At 39.2% G+C, this 17,492-nt stretch overlaps 1 protein-coding gene across 1 annotated transcript; it reads left to right on the forward strand.

Annotated features, from left to right (window-relative positions):
* Positions 1-340: 340 nt before the first annotated feature.
* Positions 341-16,195, forward strand: RHAG (Rh associated glycoprotein). The gene is made up of 10 exons (XM_027672735.1): positions 341-551; positions 5,403-5,586; positions 7,293-7,443; positions 7,640-7,787; positions 8,538-8,701; positions 10,402-10,539; positions 10,789-10,910; positions 11,612-11,697; positions 12,535-12,608; positions 13,874-16,195. The coding sequence occupies exons 1-10, from the start codon at positions 416-418 to the stop codon at positions 13,949-13,951; spliced, it is 1,281 nt and encodes a 426-aa protein (XP_027528536.1). The 5' UTR covers positions 341-415; the 3' UTR covers positions 13,952-16,195.
* The last annotated feature ends 1,297 nt before the right edge of the window (positions 16,196-17,492 follow it).

The following is a 17,492-nucleotide window of genomic DNA, read 5'->3' on the forward strand; positions in this document are numbered from 1 at the left end:
TTTTAAAGAAGAGCTACAACTTGAAAATATTATTGACTATAGGAAACACAGTTGAGAGTTGCTGTGTTCCTTACTACGTGCAGCGAACCAGGGTCTGTGAGATTTTCTTGAAGGCTATTTCCTTTTTAAAGGAAGGCAGTGAGAAGCACAACTGTAGCTGAATGAGCTGGTTTGCAGTACACATTGGGGGGGGTGGAAAGGCATGTAAGCAGGATTTCACACACAGAAATAGCCTGGGAAATAGAAATTGCCATGTTGATCCATAATATTCCCCTCCCATAGTGGGTGTGACGGTGTGTTCGTGCCTCTGTATCTCTTTTTTTTTTTGCTGTATCACCCAGACCCACTGAATTAGGCAGCTCTGCTGGAGGCAAACGCCCATTATCAAGCTCTCCCAGCCCCCTGCTCTGCAGCAATGCCTTCAGCCTCGGACACCAACATGAGGTTCAAGTTCTCCATCCTAGCGCTCCTTCTGGAAGTGATCACCATTGTTTTGTTTGGGATATTTGTGGAATATAAAGTCGGTAGTGACTTTGACGCCTTATACCCACGTAAGTGTTGCTGTCTAAGAATTATCGAAGTTAGAATTTCTTTAAGCTAATCCTAGGCAAGATTTCTGAATAACTTAAGAGACCTGCTGATACGGATAGAAAATAAAGTCGTGCTTTGGGGCAAACAAATTTTTCTGAGGTGTGAAAGCAGCAGACTTCAAAGATAAATTCAAGTTGGGTACATATAAAATTCTGTAAGTACCTAACTGCTGAGAATTTCACTGTTCTGGGAAAGAGGAGTCCTGAAAATAGTTCTAGTGTTTGCACAGCAGGTCAAAACTTGGAGAACTATGTATTGCTTTGAAAGATTCTAGCATTTTCCAGAGATGGATGGGAGTGTTTCTTGCCAGAACTTCTATCCTGACAACTGTATTAAATAATTAAAATTATTAGAACAATCATCATCCAGGTTTTGAAAGGTTGTCTTATGAGAACATGGAAATTGGGCAGCATGTGCAGCATCATTACAAAATGTTTGCAGAATACAGACTCCACGAAGGGCCATAGTTTTTGTGACAAGTTGGATAACCCCCTGCTCTCTTCCAAAGCTGTAGCTCTGTTAGGCAATGATGGTTTAGCCTTCAAATGTTTCTGTTGATTTGTTGCTCTGCAAATGCTTGATGAAATGAAGGAGGAAGTTTTTTGCCCTGAGAAGGAGTTGCTGACTTCTCTCACCCTCCTTTTCCTTGTGCAAAGATAAGATTGTTGTGAATAAATGGAAAACAAAGTTTGCAGAGCTGCAGACTATGTTTTCCTGGCAGTATTGGTTTTTCATTCTTTTCTTTGGCTCTGATGCCTCAATGACTTGTAGCCCTAATTGCAGTCTTCTTAATGAGGATCACAGAAGTACAAAACTCCTTGCCTGTATGTAGTACCCTTGTAATTTTGAATGTATCCCTCATTTTGTCTCATTCTAACTGTCCTTTCAGTGATTGTTACAGGGGAATGTGATCTCAGGGTCTAGTCTTGTGTCATGTATTCTCACAGAGAGCATTGTCTGGCTGAGAGAACAGTGAATGCACAGCATTATTCAGCCCCAGATGCAAGTCAGCTGATGAACATCAGGGGCTAATCACTCACATTTGGGTTAACTCCATTGAAATGCAGCAGTATCTCTGAGACACAGGGACTGAGGCTATGCCAGAGCCCATTCCATTTCTGTGACGCAGCTTGGCCATGTCAATGATAACCATAGAGTCAGAGAATGGTTTGGGTTGGAGGAGAGTTTAAAGATCGTCTCATTCCCTGACTTCCAGGGATGGGGCAGCCACAGCTTCTCTGGGCAACCTGTGCCAGGTTCTCACCACCCTCAGAATAAAGAATTTCTTCCTTCATTATCTGCCTGTTTAGAAAGTCATTCTGCCTCTTTTTCATAGCCCCTTTAAGTACTGGAAAGTGCTCTAAGGTGTCCCCAGAGCCTTCTATTCTCCAGGCTGAACAACCCCAGCTCTCTTAGCTGAGGTCATATTGAACTATCCCAATTATATTGAACTACCCAAGTTCCTAAATTAGGTGGCCTTAGCTAGACAGTATATTGGGAATGGCTCTTGGTCCACTGTCACCCAGGAGGAGACACCTAGGCAAAAGCTATGCCAGAAACCACAGAAATAATTTGACAGCACAGATGATTGTACTATTTACTTTTTCTTTTTTAATGTAGCTATTGCCTAAAACACCTCTCCACCTACCCCTTCCCTGGCTCTATCCCAAAAGAACATGACAACAACAGATACAACCACAGAACAAAATTGTTGGGGCATCTTTGTATAATTCGGTGAGCCAGAAGGATGATGTTTAGGACACAGGACCTTTAGATTCAGTTTACTGGTTTTTCACCCCTCAAGAACAGAGAAAATGGCTTCTCCATTCTCAGTATCATACCTCTGGCTCTGGTACTAAACTGACTGCATTTTCTTGGAATCTCCTTTATACAAGGGAAAATGAAGGAAGATGCATTGGATTCTTCTGCTTAATGCCAGTAATTTAATAGTCTTAGAGTACTGTGGTGCATTTCTGAGTAAAACCTCTTCTGGATGGAGATTGCCTGTGCCACACACATCACCATGGGCACTGTGTTCCCTGGGGAGCTCCTGGGACAGGCTCCTTTAATTTAATAACTCCATTTTAAAAAGGCATCAGAGAGAGGGCAGAAACCTCACCAACATCACAAAGAAGAGGATACTTCATGCTGGATGCCAACATTACAATATAGGTCTTTAAATGTAACCTATCCAGTTAGGGACCACCGGTAGTTATTTCTTCCCTAATACCAGTGTCTAAGAGGTGTGGGAGGAATTTCCTGCTGTCTCCCATGCCTCCCTGCACAGGCAGTGTATGACTATGCTATTCCTGCGTGCTGTCCCTCAGCTGCCCACACTGTTGACCTGTGAGCAATCTTCTGGAACGAGTTTGGCTCATACAAACCAGCCCCTTTACCTGCTCCTAGCTATGGCTTTAAATGTAGCATGGATAAGAGACTGCTTTTAATAAGTAGTACAGGTGGGAAAAGTGTTTTGGGAGTAACGAACCTGTAGCTGTACAGGTGTGAATCAACCTGTGCCATGTGCCTTTTGGCCAGGCTGCTCACTTTACCAGTAGAGACATAAACTAAGCAAACATCAGGGATGTCATGCTGGACTTGTCGATGTTGACCTGACAGAGCTCATTACCAATAAAGAACAAGAATAAAAAGCAGGATTTCCTAATACCTGTATTTTCACTTTTAAGACCCCTTCCTCTGAAATTTAGCTGTCTACAGAGTGAAAACAAAAGCACAATTTGCCTGAGGACCTGGCAGAAAGTTAATGCTGTGGTTGTATAGGTTTATTAGGATATACCTTGAGCCAGGACTTCCCCTGAGTCCACAAAATGATGTGTTCAAACGGCTTCCTATGCCATCCCCAAGGATGTTAACACATCTGTACCTCAGAGATTTAGTTGTTCCATCCAGGGGTAAATTTATATTCTCAGAACTGCAGTACAGAGCCTGATTTTATATGCCTCAAACACCTCAGCACAATAAATTCAAGATGTTTCAGTGGTTTTGAACAGAGGAAAAAATGAAAATAATAATGAAGGATCACCATAGCTTTGCACTCAGGGAAGGAATGCTGAGCTGAGATCATTCCCAACCTATAGCTTTGCATTATCCTATTTCTACTGGATGCGAGTACAGGCATGGCAAACTGGATGGACAACTTCAGGTGCCCTGTGCCACTGGAACAGGAAAATAAGTGGGTGTGATGATTCTTCAAGTACTCCAACAGGATTTCTTTAGTACTGTATGCATTGTCCTGTGATTGATCCATGACTCAAGGCTTAGGAAAACCAATGCATCCCTCTTCAGGGTTCTGTGGTTTACTACTTTAGGCAAAGCAATCAGTTTTAGTATAAACTTAGATACCACAAGCATCTCTGTGTTAAGACTGACCATCTTGCATTGTAATTATTATGTTGGTCTTGGGCAGCCTTGCAGAATCCTGTGCAGTGGTTTTGCTCAGGATCTGCCAGAGCATTTTTCCCAATCTTTATTTGCCTGCCTCACAGAATAGAACTACTATGCTTTGCTAAACACAACCAGTTACTGAAACAGTTCAGTTCAAATCAAGCTGTTTTCTTCATCATTTAAAATCATTCCAGACCTACTCTTCTCTGTAACAAAGCATGAAGGTAATTAAAGCTCAAAGTATAGGCTAGACTAGATGAAATTTGTCCTCAACATCCATTAATTAACCTAGTTTTAACCAGGACTTCTAATTTACACTTATTTGTGTAAATAAGTCCAAACAGCTTTAAAATGTCCAGCCTGAGGAGGAGGCAAAAGGATTGAGGATGTTTGTGAACCACCTGCATTTCTATAGAATCACAGAATGGCCTGGCTTGGAAAGGACCTTAAAGATCATCTAATTCCAAACCACCTAACAATGCCACTTCTTAGATGCAACATAAAGGCTGTTAGTACACACCTGTAAGTGTTTCAGTGCTAGGTCAGGACTGGAGTATGACACTGCAAATACAGAAGAGTTTATCAGGAATCTCCAGTAACTTATACTTCTGGGCCCTCTTTTGGCTGAACCTGGTAACACATATAGCAAAACTAAGGAATGTTTAAAGTAATTGGAATTGTAACTTCAAGCCAAATATTATACTAACCAGCTCAATGACTCAAGTTTTTCATGCATATTGGCATGTAAGAGCAATGAAATAGAAATTAAAAGGAGTGGTTTCTCTATAGTAGAGGTTCTTACTAACAATAAAATCAGAGAAAAAGCTGTTATTATCGCACTGTTTGGTTTAGAGTTGATTAAATCACATAAAACTTAAGAGTAAGGAAATATTTTAAAATATAAAATATCCATGTTGTGGTCATAGACTCAGTTGATATTAAAAACCTAAAAAAAAAGAAAATTAAACACAATAACTTTAAAAAGTAGAAAAAGAACTAGCCATATTTTAACAACATTCATATTTGGAAAATAAACCCCAAACATTTGAAGAAAGACTAAGTGTATGCTGACTAATGATATTAATTTTTTAATTTAAATTTTACCTTAAAATGACTTTTTCTTTTATCCATATAAATAAGTCAATGTCTTGTACTGTAGTTTTTAGGGATGCCAAGCATAATGTTCTTTCTATAATGATATTAGAAGGAATATTATCAATAATCAGGTGTTGCATTTCCCAGACACTCAGTCTTCAACTAGCAGGCTGGTCACAAAGTGGAAAAGAATGGGTCACATCCATGACAGGACTTTGGAATTCTTTTCTATTAAATCCTCCTTTATCCCTAGCTTTCTACACTTCCCAGTCACTTTTCATTGTCACTACACAGACCTGTTTTCCCTTCAGATTTTCAGGATGTCCACGTGATGATATTTGTTGGATTTGGCTTCCTGATGACCTTCCTGAAGAAATATGGATTCAGCAGCGTTGGCATCAACATGCTCATTGCTGCCTTTGGTCTCCAGTGGGGAACCCTGATGCAAGGATTTTGGCACATGCATGGAGGGAAAATCGAAGTTGATGTTAGAAGGTATATGTGAATTTACAAAAATTGATATTTCTATCCCTTAGGATATCAGGAGAAGCCATAAACTACACTATCTATGGGATCAGACTTTAAGTTCACCTAAAGTTCATTAAGCCTTACTGTCCACCTCTCAAAAATCCATCTCTTTTCACCTCTAAGGGGGCAACACCTGGGCCAAAGGAGCCAAAGGGTGGAGTGAAATTTGAGGTGCTACGTTATGTGTGGACAGTAAGTCCCACAAAGAGATTGCTTTGGGTCTCTGAAGCTGTAGAAGCTGAAAGATTTCAGCAGTAGCAGAGCATATCCTGCAGCCAGCAGGCATGGAAGGATCTGTCTTTACATGACACACAGGGTCACAGAAGAAAGTCTGGAACAGCATCTCTATCCACTCCCAAGGTTTTCTTCTACTTCCTAAGGAGTGATTTTCACAAGCATCACACTGCAGTAGGGTCTGAACACCGATCACAGAATAAGAGACCTCATGAGCAATGTCTCCAGTAATTTTTAATCCCCCTCCCATTCATCTATCCTGCTTCTACCAAGGTCTCGGAGTGTTTTTCACATCTGAAGTTCTATTTTCTGAGGCAACTTGTAGACAATTTTGAAAGCAACAGCATCCAAACCTTACTGTGGGACAAGCAGGAATACTCCAAGTAGCTCCTTAATGCTCATAGGCAGGCATTTGTAGACGGATCCATAATTTAGTGCCTCTCTGTGCTCCAAGTTCTTTACAAATTTGTAGTTTTATTTACCTTTGCCATTCCCCAAAATAATGTTAATGCTGAACGTGCCTGACAGGTCATGCAAACATGACGCACAGTGACAGAAAGTCATGCAAGACTTTCAGAATGATATAAACCATCAGATTGAAGCCAAGACCTCCCTGTCATCTTTGAAATCCAAGTGGCAGTCAGGGCTGGAAACTGAGGTGCTAGAACGTGTCCAGAGAAGTGTAACAGAGCTGGGGAAGGGTCTGGAGCACAAGTCTGATGAGGAGCAGCTGAGGGAGCTGGGGGAGCTCAGCCTGGAGAAAAGGAGGCTCAGGGAGGACCTTCCCACTCTCTACAACTCCCTGAAAGTAGATTGTAGCCAGGTGGGGTTTGGCCTCTTCTCCCAGGTAACAAGTGATAGAGCAAGAGGGAATGGCCTCAAGTTGTGCCAGGGGAGGTTTAGATTGGTTTTTATGAAAAATCTCTTCAGAGAAAGGGTTATCAAGCAATGAAAGAGACTGTGCAGGGAATTGGTGGAGTCACATCCCTGGAAGCATTTAAAAAAACATGTAGATGTGGTGCTTAGGGACATGGTTTAGTGGTGGATTTGGCAGTGCTGCATTAACAAGTGGACTCAATGGTCTTAGGGGTTCTTTTCCAACCTAAATGATTCTTTGATATCCCTGCACATCTGCAATATACATTTCATCTGCTTTTTCACTATAATTTCAACCAGTTAAGCACATTTATGGTATAAGCAGGAGGAAACCTCCCCACACTTATTCCTCAACAGCTGGTAAAATCCCTGCAAAATCCATCTGGAAAGGTTTCATTTAATTTTTACCCCCAAAGATGATTTTGACAATTTTATACTTGAAAAGTTAAAGCTCTATCATATTAATATGTCATGTTGGATATTACAGCCTTTAAACTGCTTTTCTCTTTTTCATGGTTTTTTGCTTAGCCTTGTTTTGTTTTTATTCATTTTCTTACCTTCAGCATGATAAATGCAGACTTCAGTACAGCAACTGCTTTGATTTCATTTGGAGCAGTCCTGGGGAAAACAACTCCCATTCAGATGCTGATCCTGACAATTCTGGAGATCACCATCTTTGCATGCAATGAACATCTAGTTGCCGAAGTACTTCAGGTACAACTATCTAGCAGTAATTGTTTTCTCTTTATAACAAATGCTTTCACTTTGCAATACTTCCAGTTTGCATATTCTAGGTTTTAGTTTCCACCATAGAAATTAAACCATTAAAGTCATCCAGACTTCTCCTTCATCAAATCTTCATCTTTACGTTGTATAAAAGCTGAGGTCTTATTTTGGGTCCCTATTACAGGCCACAGATACTGGAGCTTCAATGACTATCCATGCTTTTGGAGCTTATTTTGGTTTGGCTGTAACCTTAGTGCTGTATCGTCCTGGTCTGAAAAACAAACATGAAAATGATGAATCCACCTATCACTCGGACATGTTTGCTATGATTGGTAAGTGAAGCAAGAGTGAGTGCTGATCAGTTACTTGTTTATTCCTCTTCCACCTCTATTTTTAAGTGATTACCTATTATTGCACTACATTCATTTTCCTGAGTATACTTCTAGAGGTAAATTCTTTATAGTCTGATGCATGCACCATGTTTTCAGTGATACACATATATTTATACAGCATTTCCTTGGTTAAAAGAAAGGAAAGAGCAAAGTAAAGATACGTTTTCACTGTGCTTTCATGGTGACTTCCTTTTTGTTAAATCTTCTGCTTTTAAGAAGTATTTCCACAGAAATTTGTCATAATTTAAAGGATTGAGTTGTGCCTGTCATGGTAATGACTGTTACCATATACCTGTGTCTCCATGAGATCTGTTCATAGACCAATTAAACAGCTAAAACTATTAGTTATATCTATAGATGATAAAAGATTTGCATGTGAACTGTCTTGCTAATGTCTCTTATTCTGGTTGGGGTTTCACAGTGGTCATCAGCTCTGGCAGTAAGTGGCCTGTGACAAGGGGTCACAACATGTTAGCAAGATTTGACAGAGATCATGTGTCAAAATCCCAGCTGCCAGTGTCAAAAGCTGTGTATTCTATTATTTCTTCCAATATTTTGGGCTAGCCTATGTTTCTTATTAATCATGTCCCTCATTTCTTGTAGCTACCTGTGTTGTGTTGGATCTTTCACATTTAAATAGTCTTTGTGTCTGAATAGCCTTTGCTTTGTTTTGACTTGTATTTCACCCAGGTACCCTGTTCCTTTGGCTGTTTTGGCCCAGTTTTAACTCTGCCATTGCAAGTGGGAGCGACATGACAAGAGCAATTATCAACACTTACTATTCCTTGGCTGCAAGTACCATTGTAACATTTGCCCTCTCCAGCTTGGTGGACAAAAGAGGCAAATTCAGTATGGTAAGAATCACATCATAACCTCTGTTGAATCGAGTCAACCCTCTATAATAAGGGTGTCACGTGAAAGGTGGGAGTTCAGATATTTGCTCATTGGTCCCCCAGGAAAGTTGAGACCCTGGTGTGTGACAGTCTGTCAGCGTTTCGTAAGGAGACCCTTCACCAACAGATCTATAAAATCGGAAGGTACCTTGACCTCCCTTATTAAGGGAAACTCAACAGAGCCTGGACTCCTCAGCAGGTCCTGCCAAGGTGTTATCTGCCACCAGCAACTGCAAGGACTCACTTTAGCAATTTACAGAATAATATTTTTTATTAATACAAATTCTGACAGATTAATAAGGTTTGAAAGTTGTCGGTGGTAGTGTCTACTGCAAAAATATGTTTTAAAGCAGTCTACTGATACAAATATTAAGCAAGCACAAGCTCTGATACGAAGCAATCTAATTAATATACTATGGGGTAAGCACAAGCAAAAGCTCTAGTCCTAAAAGCAGCATTTAACATGCATAGAGCATATTTCTCACCCAAGGCATCCCTCTTGGGGGGGGGGGGAGAAAATGGACTCAGCCCATCAACTGATCCCAGCAGTTTCAGTGGAGGTCATCTTCCACTTTCCTCTTATCCCCAACTTACTTTTATACTATTTTTTTTATGTTTGCGTGGAGTTTAGTCTTTCTTCAAATGTTTGGGGTTTTTTTCCAAATATGAATTTTGTTAAAATGTGGCTAGTTCTTCTTCTACTTTTTAAAGTTATTGTGTTTAATTTTCTTTTTTTTAGGCTTTTAATATCAACTGAGTCTATGACCATAACATGGATATTTTATATTTTAAAATATTTTCTCACTCTTAAGTTTTATGTGATTTAATCAGCTCTAAACCAAACAGGTTTGAGTGTTGTAATAACAGCTTTTTCTCTGATTTTATTGTTAGTAAGAACCTCTAGTATAGAGAAATTATTTCTTTTAATTTCTCACAGAAAGGGTTGGAAAGCACTGGAGCAGACTGTCCAGGGAACACGGTGGTGGTGCAGAGTTGAAGCTTGGGCTTGATAACATTAAAAGTCTTTTCCAACCTTAATGATTCTATGAATCTGTGATGATTTTCTCTTGTCCACAGGACCTGCTGGATCATAGTGACATTAGTCCAGTGTTCAGGTAGACTTCTGGGCCTTATTCCAAAGACAGCCCTATTTGAGTTATCTTATTACAAGAGCCAAAATGGGTCTCCCAAGGCAAGGACCCTGACAATTTCACAGTGCACCTGCACAACAGGCAAAACCAAACTAACTTAGGGCTGCCAGGCTGACAACCTCTCATCTCCTGGCCCTAAAATCCAGCCCTATATTTTCACCCACTTCTTTCCACCAGCTGCAGTTTTGTCTGAGCTCAGCATGATCAGGATCAGGATTTGCTGGTGTCGTAGGAGGCAGCTCTCACTCGCTCAGCCTGGATTCTCAAGAGATCATATGAGTTTTGGTGACTTTGCAAAAGTTAGACTTCATTAAAGTGGCTTAGAGTAACTTTGAACCAACAGCAAGAATATGTAACAGGGAACCTTGCTTTAAGATCCTATTCCTTCTTCACTGGAAAAATCTCATCTGAAGAAAAGTTCTGTGTGCAAGAGAGCCTTCAGAGGCACACAGCCCTAAAAGGAAACGCTGTTCCTCATATATCACCTCCCCCTCTGTGTCCCCTTTGCAGGTTCTCATTCAAAATGCCACCCTGGCAGGAGGAGTAGCAGTGGGTACCTGTGCTGACCTACACATTTACCCTTTTGGTGCCATGTGCATTGGGATCCTTGCTGGAATTGTCTCTGTCTTTGGGTTCCACTTCCTGACTGTAAGTATTGGGGACTCACCTCTGTTCTCATTTACTTATTGCCCTTTGGATTTCCTGGAGCTCCGTGCGTTTGCTAGAAAGGGAGGACAGAAACTGGCTGATGCAGCAAACTCTAGACAATGGTGACTTTTAAGAATTTGATTATTTTAATAATAATGATTTGATTTTTGTACTTCTGCACTACTTTCTTTTGCACATCATTCTAGAGATCATGGAATTCTATAAATTTCCAATTTCCCCTCATTTCAGCCTCTGTTGGAATCCAAGCTGAACATTCAAGACACTTGTGGAGTTCATAATTTGCATGGTTTGCCTGGAATTCTGGGAGGTATTGCTGGCATCATAGTAACTGCGGTAACAGACCAGACAATGTGAGTTACAGAGAGATGAGAGAAAGGTTTCTTTTAATTTCTGAACATCTATCTTAATTTTCTACCTTCTTTGTATCTAATTATGATTTTTTTTTCTGAAATACACCTTTGATTTAATTACAGGCATCATATTCTGGTTTGAATGGGATTCTTCTTAACTCCTGCCTTTAACACGCTGTTTAAGTGCCAAGTTTGTTCCAGATTAAAAATGCAAATAAAAACAAATAAATTAAAATCATCATTAAAAAGCTCAGTGCACAGAATCATTCAAACATAGAAAAATATTTATTATGATTCTACAATTGCACTGCCAGTAACTGTGATATTTCAAAACAAATTGGCAAAATGGGCCTTTTCCACTATCTTATAAGACTCCAAGAAGATGAAGTGCTGGTCTTTTTGACAACAGGGAGTATTCTCTAAAAGCTTACAGGATACTAATAATCTTTTCAAAGAACTTGTTTTCATTTGAAGTCTAAACCAAGTCAAACTCAAGTCATGATTTGTCTTGTACACAACAATGGCAGGATTTGTTGGACCTAATGTTCTTGGAGATCTTTTCCAACTTTGATGATTCTAGGATATTTTCCTATGAGTCACCTAGTCCAGCAGGCAGCAAGTACAATGTTGTAAGACCAACTATCAGTCTCAAAGTGTACCAATTTTTTAATAGTCAATGGTTTGTTTTCTACCCCTTTCAGGAATGGTGTCCGGCTAACTCCTGGCAAGCAGGCTGCTGCCCTGGGAAGTTCACTTGGAATTGCACTGGTGGGAGGAGCATTGACAGGTCAGTATGATGCATGTAGCAACTGAAATATGTGTGAACTTAGAGACTTTTCCATGGAGAACGTCAGTGTATCAACAACTTCATGAGAATAACACAAAATAGAAGTAATGCACGATGGCACACCAGCAGAAACTTAAACATGGAAAAGCAGTTTTACCAATATTTTTGTCTCCAAATAAAGTCCAGGTTGGACATAAGAAGAATTTCTCCACTAAAAGGGTTGTCAGACATTGGAAGGGGCTGCCCAGGTGGTGGACTCCCCATTCCTGGAGGTGGCACTCAGTGCTCTGGTCTAATTGACAAGGTGGTGTTTCGTCAGGGGTTGGACTTGATGATCTTGGAGGTCTTGGAGGTCTTTTCCAACCTCCATGTCTCTATGATTCCATGATTCTAGATATCCTACTGAATACATGCTTCAAAGATACTGAGTTTTATGTATATATGGGAATAGTAAGATGTTGTTCTGGATGGAATTCTTCTCCAGATTTAAAATTCTGAACAGAAACTAGTTTGAGACTAATACATATTCAATGAGGTGTCACATGTTTCCATGTGTTATTGAATACTTCCAAACAAAAAAAACCCAGGAAATTTGAAATTTCAGTCTGAAGTCTGAGAAAGGTTTGAGCAATTAAAAACAAGCTCTTATTCATGTTTATATGAAGAAATCTGCATTACCCCTCAGAATAAGTGACCTGAAGTTCCAGGATGGTTGGATATTTCTGTAGATAAGGAAATGAGTCAGAAATCTTAGCTGACTCCCCAGGGCACATCTGAGGGATGTTTATTTGGTCATTTTCTCAATTTTTTTAACCTCTGATGCTGTTTTTCCTGCAGGTGCTATTCTAAAACTGCCCTTCTTGGGACAAGTCTCTGACCAGAACTGCTTTGATGACTCTCTTTTCTGGGAGGTAAGATACAACCTCCTTTATTTTCATGATGTTGGAAAATGTACCTCACACTGCAGCCCTGCTCTCCTGAGTTGGTGGTTTGCACACTTGAGTCAAATTTCAAAAATGATGCTTTGCCTCAGGCTGTGGATTTATCAAGGCCATCTTCAGGATCTTTTCTGGACTTCTTAGCTAGTCATAGCCTTTTGAATAAAAAGTAGAAATACAGCCAACAGATTGATGTGTCAGTGGAGCTCTTTATCTCTCTTTTAAGTGCTCACTGTATCAGGTATCCTCTTCCTTATTAGAGACTGATGACATACTCCTAATTTAGACAACTTGAATTTTATCCTTTATGCCAGGACAAACCCAAAAAGGCAAAGCAAGAATTAATACATGACATACATTCATTGTAAATAAAATGTTGTGAAGCAAAAAGGAGTTCTTGTTAATTTTTTTTAATGCATTAAATTGCAGTATGGATCAACCACACGATCTGGCTTTTAGTGAGAGAAGGTTTGCAGTCTAAGGGAAAGTTTTGAGCCAAAAGATCAGCTGCAGCAATGACAATCAGAAAAACAAAACCAAAACCACAAAAAAACCAAACAAAACCACAAACAAACAAAAAACAACCAACCAAAAAAAAAACAAACCAAAAACAAAAACAAACCAACCAACCAACCAGCCAAAAAAACCCCCTAAAATATTTTAATGACAACTCTGCAAGATATGTGCTGGTTGACCTTGGGAAAGTCAAAGCACTGGTTTTGATAAGATCCAAAATGGGTTGTCACATGTAAATGTGAAAAAATGTCAGGAAAAGAAAAGTTTTACAGTGGCTGAAGAATTTACAGCCTGTGTTGACCCATGATAACAACAGCCTCTGCTCTACTGAAGGTCCTGTAGTATCACTAACACTAATCGAAAATACTCAGTTCTAAATGAGCTTTATCAAGTAATGGGAAGGAACATTGATATCTGGCATAAACATCATTTATATTTCTTTAGAGATGTCTCCTTGTTTCTTTAGAGCTCCTTGAAAATCCCAGATATTAATTCTGTACTCTCACAGCTGACATCAGCGTTAGGGAATTCTTCTATGAAGAAAACCCTAAATTCACCCCTCAGAATCCAGAACTGGTGGTTCATGTCAGGTTGTGCCAATGTTGACAAGCAGAAACATAACATATACAAATAGAATTACATTCTCAGCACATTTTAGTCTTCTTTCATGGCAAAAGTAAGGGTATGTCTCATTAACTGAACTTTTCTGTTTTTCATGGCAGGTTCCAGAAGAGGAGAAAGGACATGACATTCACTCCAGCAGCCGTGATGAGAACAGCAGATTTGAAGCCGCCATGTAGAAAAATAATTAGTCTGTAATATTTGTGCTAATGAAGCTCTTTTCCATTTCTAATGCTAAGAAACAACATCCAAGTATTTTCCTTACCATCAGAGGGTTTTAAGAAGTAGCTGTAGATAGCTATATTTTTGTGATATAAAACAAGCTTGATTTTAGAGTATATAGTCATTATGCCAAGCCCAGGCAAATTAATCAGGTCTTTCTAATATATTTGTTCATCATCAAAATTGTCTATATTTTATCTTTGGTTGCCACTGAGTCAATATAGCTATTGTAACAAATTCTGGGTTTCAAGATTCCTCCAGGATAATATATTTAACTGCAAGATTTCTGCGTTACAACCACATCCTTCAGCTGTGTAGAGGTAATCAAGAAGAAATTAATTGATAGTTTTTATTCAGATTCTAACAAGCTTTTCACCAGAGCATCCCATATTAACTTTTTAAGAAAGTTTGTTGTCTTATTTTTGGATGGGGGGGGAATGGGCTGTATTTTGAAGATTGATTACGACAGGAAACAAAATGTTCAAGTCATTCTCATGGCAAGGCACAGAATACAGCAACTGATGAGCTATTTTAAGTGGCAATATGAGTATCAAGATTCATTGTTAATATGTTTATTGAAGGAGAGAAGAAGGTGAAATTGTGCAAAAATTTCATTACAGTCACAGATTTCTTTAGTCTGTTTTAGGGACACAATAAGGGAATTGAGTAGGAGCTATGAGAACCAGGTAGTTGCATAATATGTCTTATTACATTCAGCAGTAATAAGTGGGTTGTAGCACTGGTAATGTTAATAAATATGAACTGAACTAATGCTAGCTCCAAAAAAGCATGAGTTGTTAGGCACTGATTGGAAAGAAACCATGTCCAACCTACAGAAGACTCAGAGAGAACTTCCATGTGGTGAGTTGCTGACTTTGAAGTCACTGTCTCCTAAAACAAGAGAAAGCAGAAAGAAGAAAATTGAAGCTAAATTAATGTAAATTAACTCCACCTGAGAAGTGATGACAGTGGCTGCTCAGCTAAGAGAGAGGAAAATTGAGGGAGCTGAAGGAACTCTACAGGATGGGAGTAGCCAGGAGCAGAGTCACACCACACATCTGTGCCCATGTGCATGGAGTAATCCAGGGAGAAGCAATGGATGGGAAATCTAACAGAAGGAACACTTCAGTGCATTATTTGGACATGGAAAGCTACCACTGATGTCTCAGAAGAACAAGCTAAAGTGGGTGAACTTTAAAGACTTTGTTTATATTAGCATCTTATTTCAAGTCTGACTTATCAGACCAAGGAGGAAAACTCCTCTCATATAAAATAGCACATATGTTTTCAGTTCTGCTGATGTATTTTTCCTTCAAAAACTTTAGAAAGATACTAGTCAGGGTTGTCTCATGTTATATCAGCTGTATGCTGCTATATATGCCACATTTCTACCTATAGATGAAAACACATTTGCTGTAATACACTCTAGTTCAGATATGCTCTTTTGCAGATGTGCAGCAACTGACTCTGTTGTACCTTGCTGGTTATAAAATATCCTTTATCCTTTCAAAGCTTTACACAATCATATTTGTAAATATGGAGAAGGTTTTTAACAATGTAAATATTGAATATGTAGATATTTTAGAAGGGGTTTTGCATAATTTACAAAGTATTGAAGTACTTGAAAAATATTCCATATGTGGACAGCCTTTAAAAATCTTATCTTCAATACAGGAATGCCACCCCTCAAAATCTTGTTTGGGGATTCAGAGGGTCTTTCATTCACCTTACAGAGGTGAGGTAATTTCACTGATTCGGAGTGTTGACCACCCAGGAATGCCTGAGTGAGGAAGACACACTCACTGTCAGTAAATCTTTCAGAATTATTGAATCATTAAAGTTGGAAAAGACCTCCAAGATCATCAAGTCCAACCTGGAATGGAATAACACCTTTCCCACTAAACCATATTGTGAAGTGCCGTGTCTACTTGTTTTTAGAACCCTTCCAGGGATGGTGAGTCCAACACTTCCCTAGGGAGCCTGTTCCAGTGTTTAACCCCTCTTTCAGTGAAGAATTTTTTCCTAATATTCAGGCTGAGCCTTCTGTGGTGAATGATGCCATCAACAGTTATCTTTAGTTTTTAAAACAAAAAGGGGGAAAATGAACTATGCAGTTTGGTTCTCCAGTTCTCCTTATGATCTTTCCATAGTAATCCAGACCCTCATCCTTCAAGAACTCATTATTGTCCTCTGCCTTTTTTTCTCAGAAGTTTCCTGTCCCAGAGAAATCAGTCATTCAGGTTCTCTCAAAAAAACGGAGGAGGGAGATAGATAGTTTTGTTTAATCAGAGCTTCAAATGTTACTTTCTTTTCCATGTCACTGTGCCCTTGAAGTGTATGATTTGTTCTTCTGAAGGTTCGTTACCCTGATTGCTCATCTCCATACTTCAGCTGCCAGTGGCATTTGGTTCTCTGTCTTAGGGTATTTTCTTTGGTTGGTTATTTCCCAGTTAATCAAAACTTTAAATACCCTGAGTCAGTAGAGCTTCTTTAATAATTCGTTACAACTTCTGTGTAATATGTTACTGGACATAAAATATTTTACCAAGAACCCTTTTACTCTTCCATGAGGGAGCCTTACACTGGCAGGAAAGGAAAGTAAAGAGGTAAACAAGAGATGGGGTGGAGGACAAGCTTAGAGGTTGGAACTGAAAAGTAAAGCAAACTGCTTTAAATTCAAGGTTTATGATCATCAGTATTTCTTTTCTTTCTCATAAAAGACTGACAATTTTTTATTCCTTCCAATAACCATTAAACATTCTGTTTTACCTTTGTTCTCACCTTGACATGTTAGTTTTTACATTAAAAAAGCTTAAATAAGGTTTATTTTTTTAAATGAATAAAAACTTTAATTATATCTTATTTAAACTAACCAAAGGTCCAGTTTATTGTCAAAACACCAGTGGATGATCATAATTTGAAGATTGTTTTACAGTTCTTCAGCTCTGTCAGAGTAGTATCTTTGTATTTCATTATTGAAAGGCAAATTTATTTTAAAACCATTGGCTGAATATTTGCTTATAAAATTTCTTTTAATATTTGTATTCAAATACATTGCTGATTAAATGCATTAATAAAAAGATCAGATAGCCAACTGTATTTGTTTGACATTTCTTGAGGATGTATAGTCTTCTTTCTCTCTCAGTGGGATCAACCTGTTAACAAAGTATGCATGCCAAAAGAGAGCTCTTCCTCTTCTTCACAAGCCTCCCTGTAGAAGTTCACCTTTCACTCACCCCTCAGCTCCTTGTTATTAATTAAATTCCAGATATATGTGGAAAGACTGACATTCTCTGTGCCTTTTTACCCCGTCTGGGAAGGTGGAGTAAAATCAGGCCAACTGGCACTCAGCTGGACACAGGCCCTGGACTTTTTCCAGGACACATTCCAGGTAGGTGAAATGTCTTGGTCTGTTTTTCAGAGACCCTGGGACAGCAGCAGACTCAGGGTAAGGCAGTACAAGAGCAGGAATTGTTGGAGCTCCTTTTCCAGGCTCCC

The sequence above is a fragment of the Neopelma chrysocephalum genome, unplaced genomic scaffold (genome assembly GCF_003984885.1).
Source record: "Neopelma chrysocephalum unplaced genomic scaffold, ASM398488v2 Primary Assembly neopelma1_97517, whole genome shotgun sequence".
Lineage (NCBI taxonomy): Eukaryota > Metazoa > Chordata > Aves > Passeriformes > Pipridae > Neopelma > Neopelma chrysocephalum.

Bases quoted from the DNA above. Each gene is read 5' to 3' on its own strand.
- RHAG (XM_027672735.1), top strand. From the start codon at position 416: ATGCCTTCAGCCTCGGACACCAACATGAGGTTCAAGTTCTCCATCCTA. The intron at 552-5,402 runs GTAAGTGTTGCT...TTTTCCCTTCAG, and splicing joins CTTTGACGCCTTATACCCAC to ATTTTCAGGATGTCCACGTG. The intron at 10,540-10,788 runs GTAAGTATTGGG...CCCTCATTTCAG, and splicing joins TTGGGTTCCACTTCCTGACT to CCTCTGTTGGAATCCAAGCT.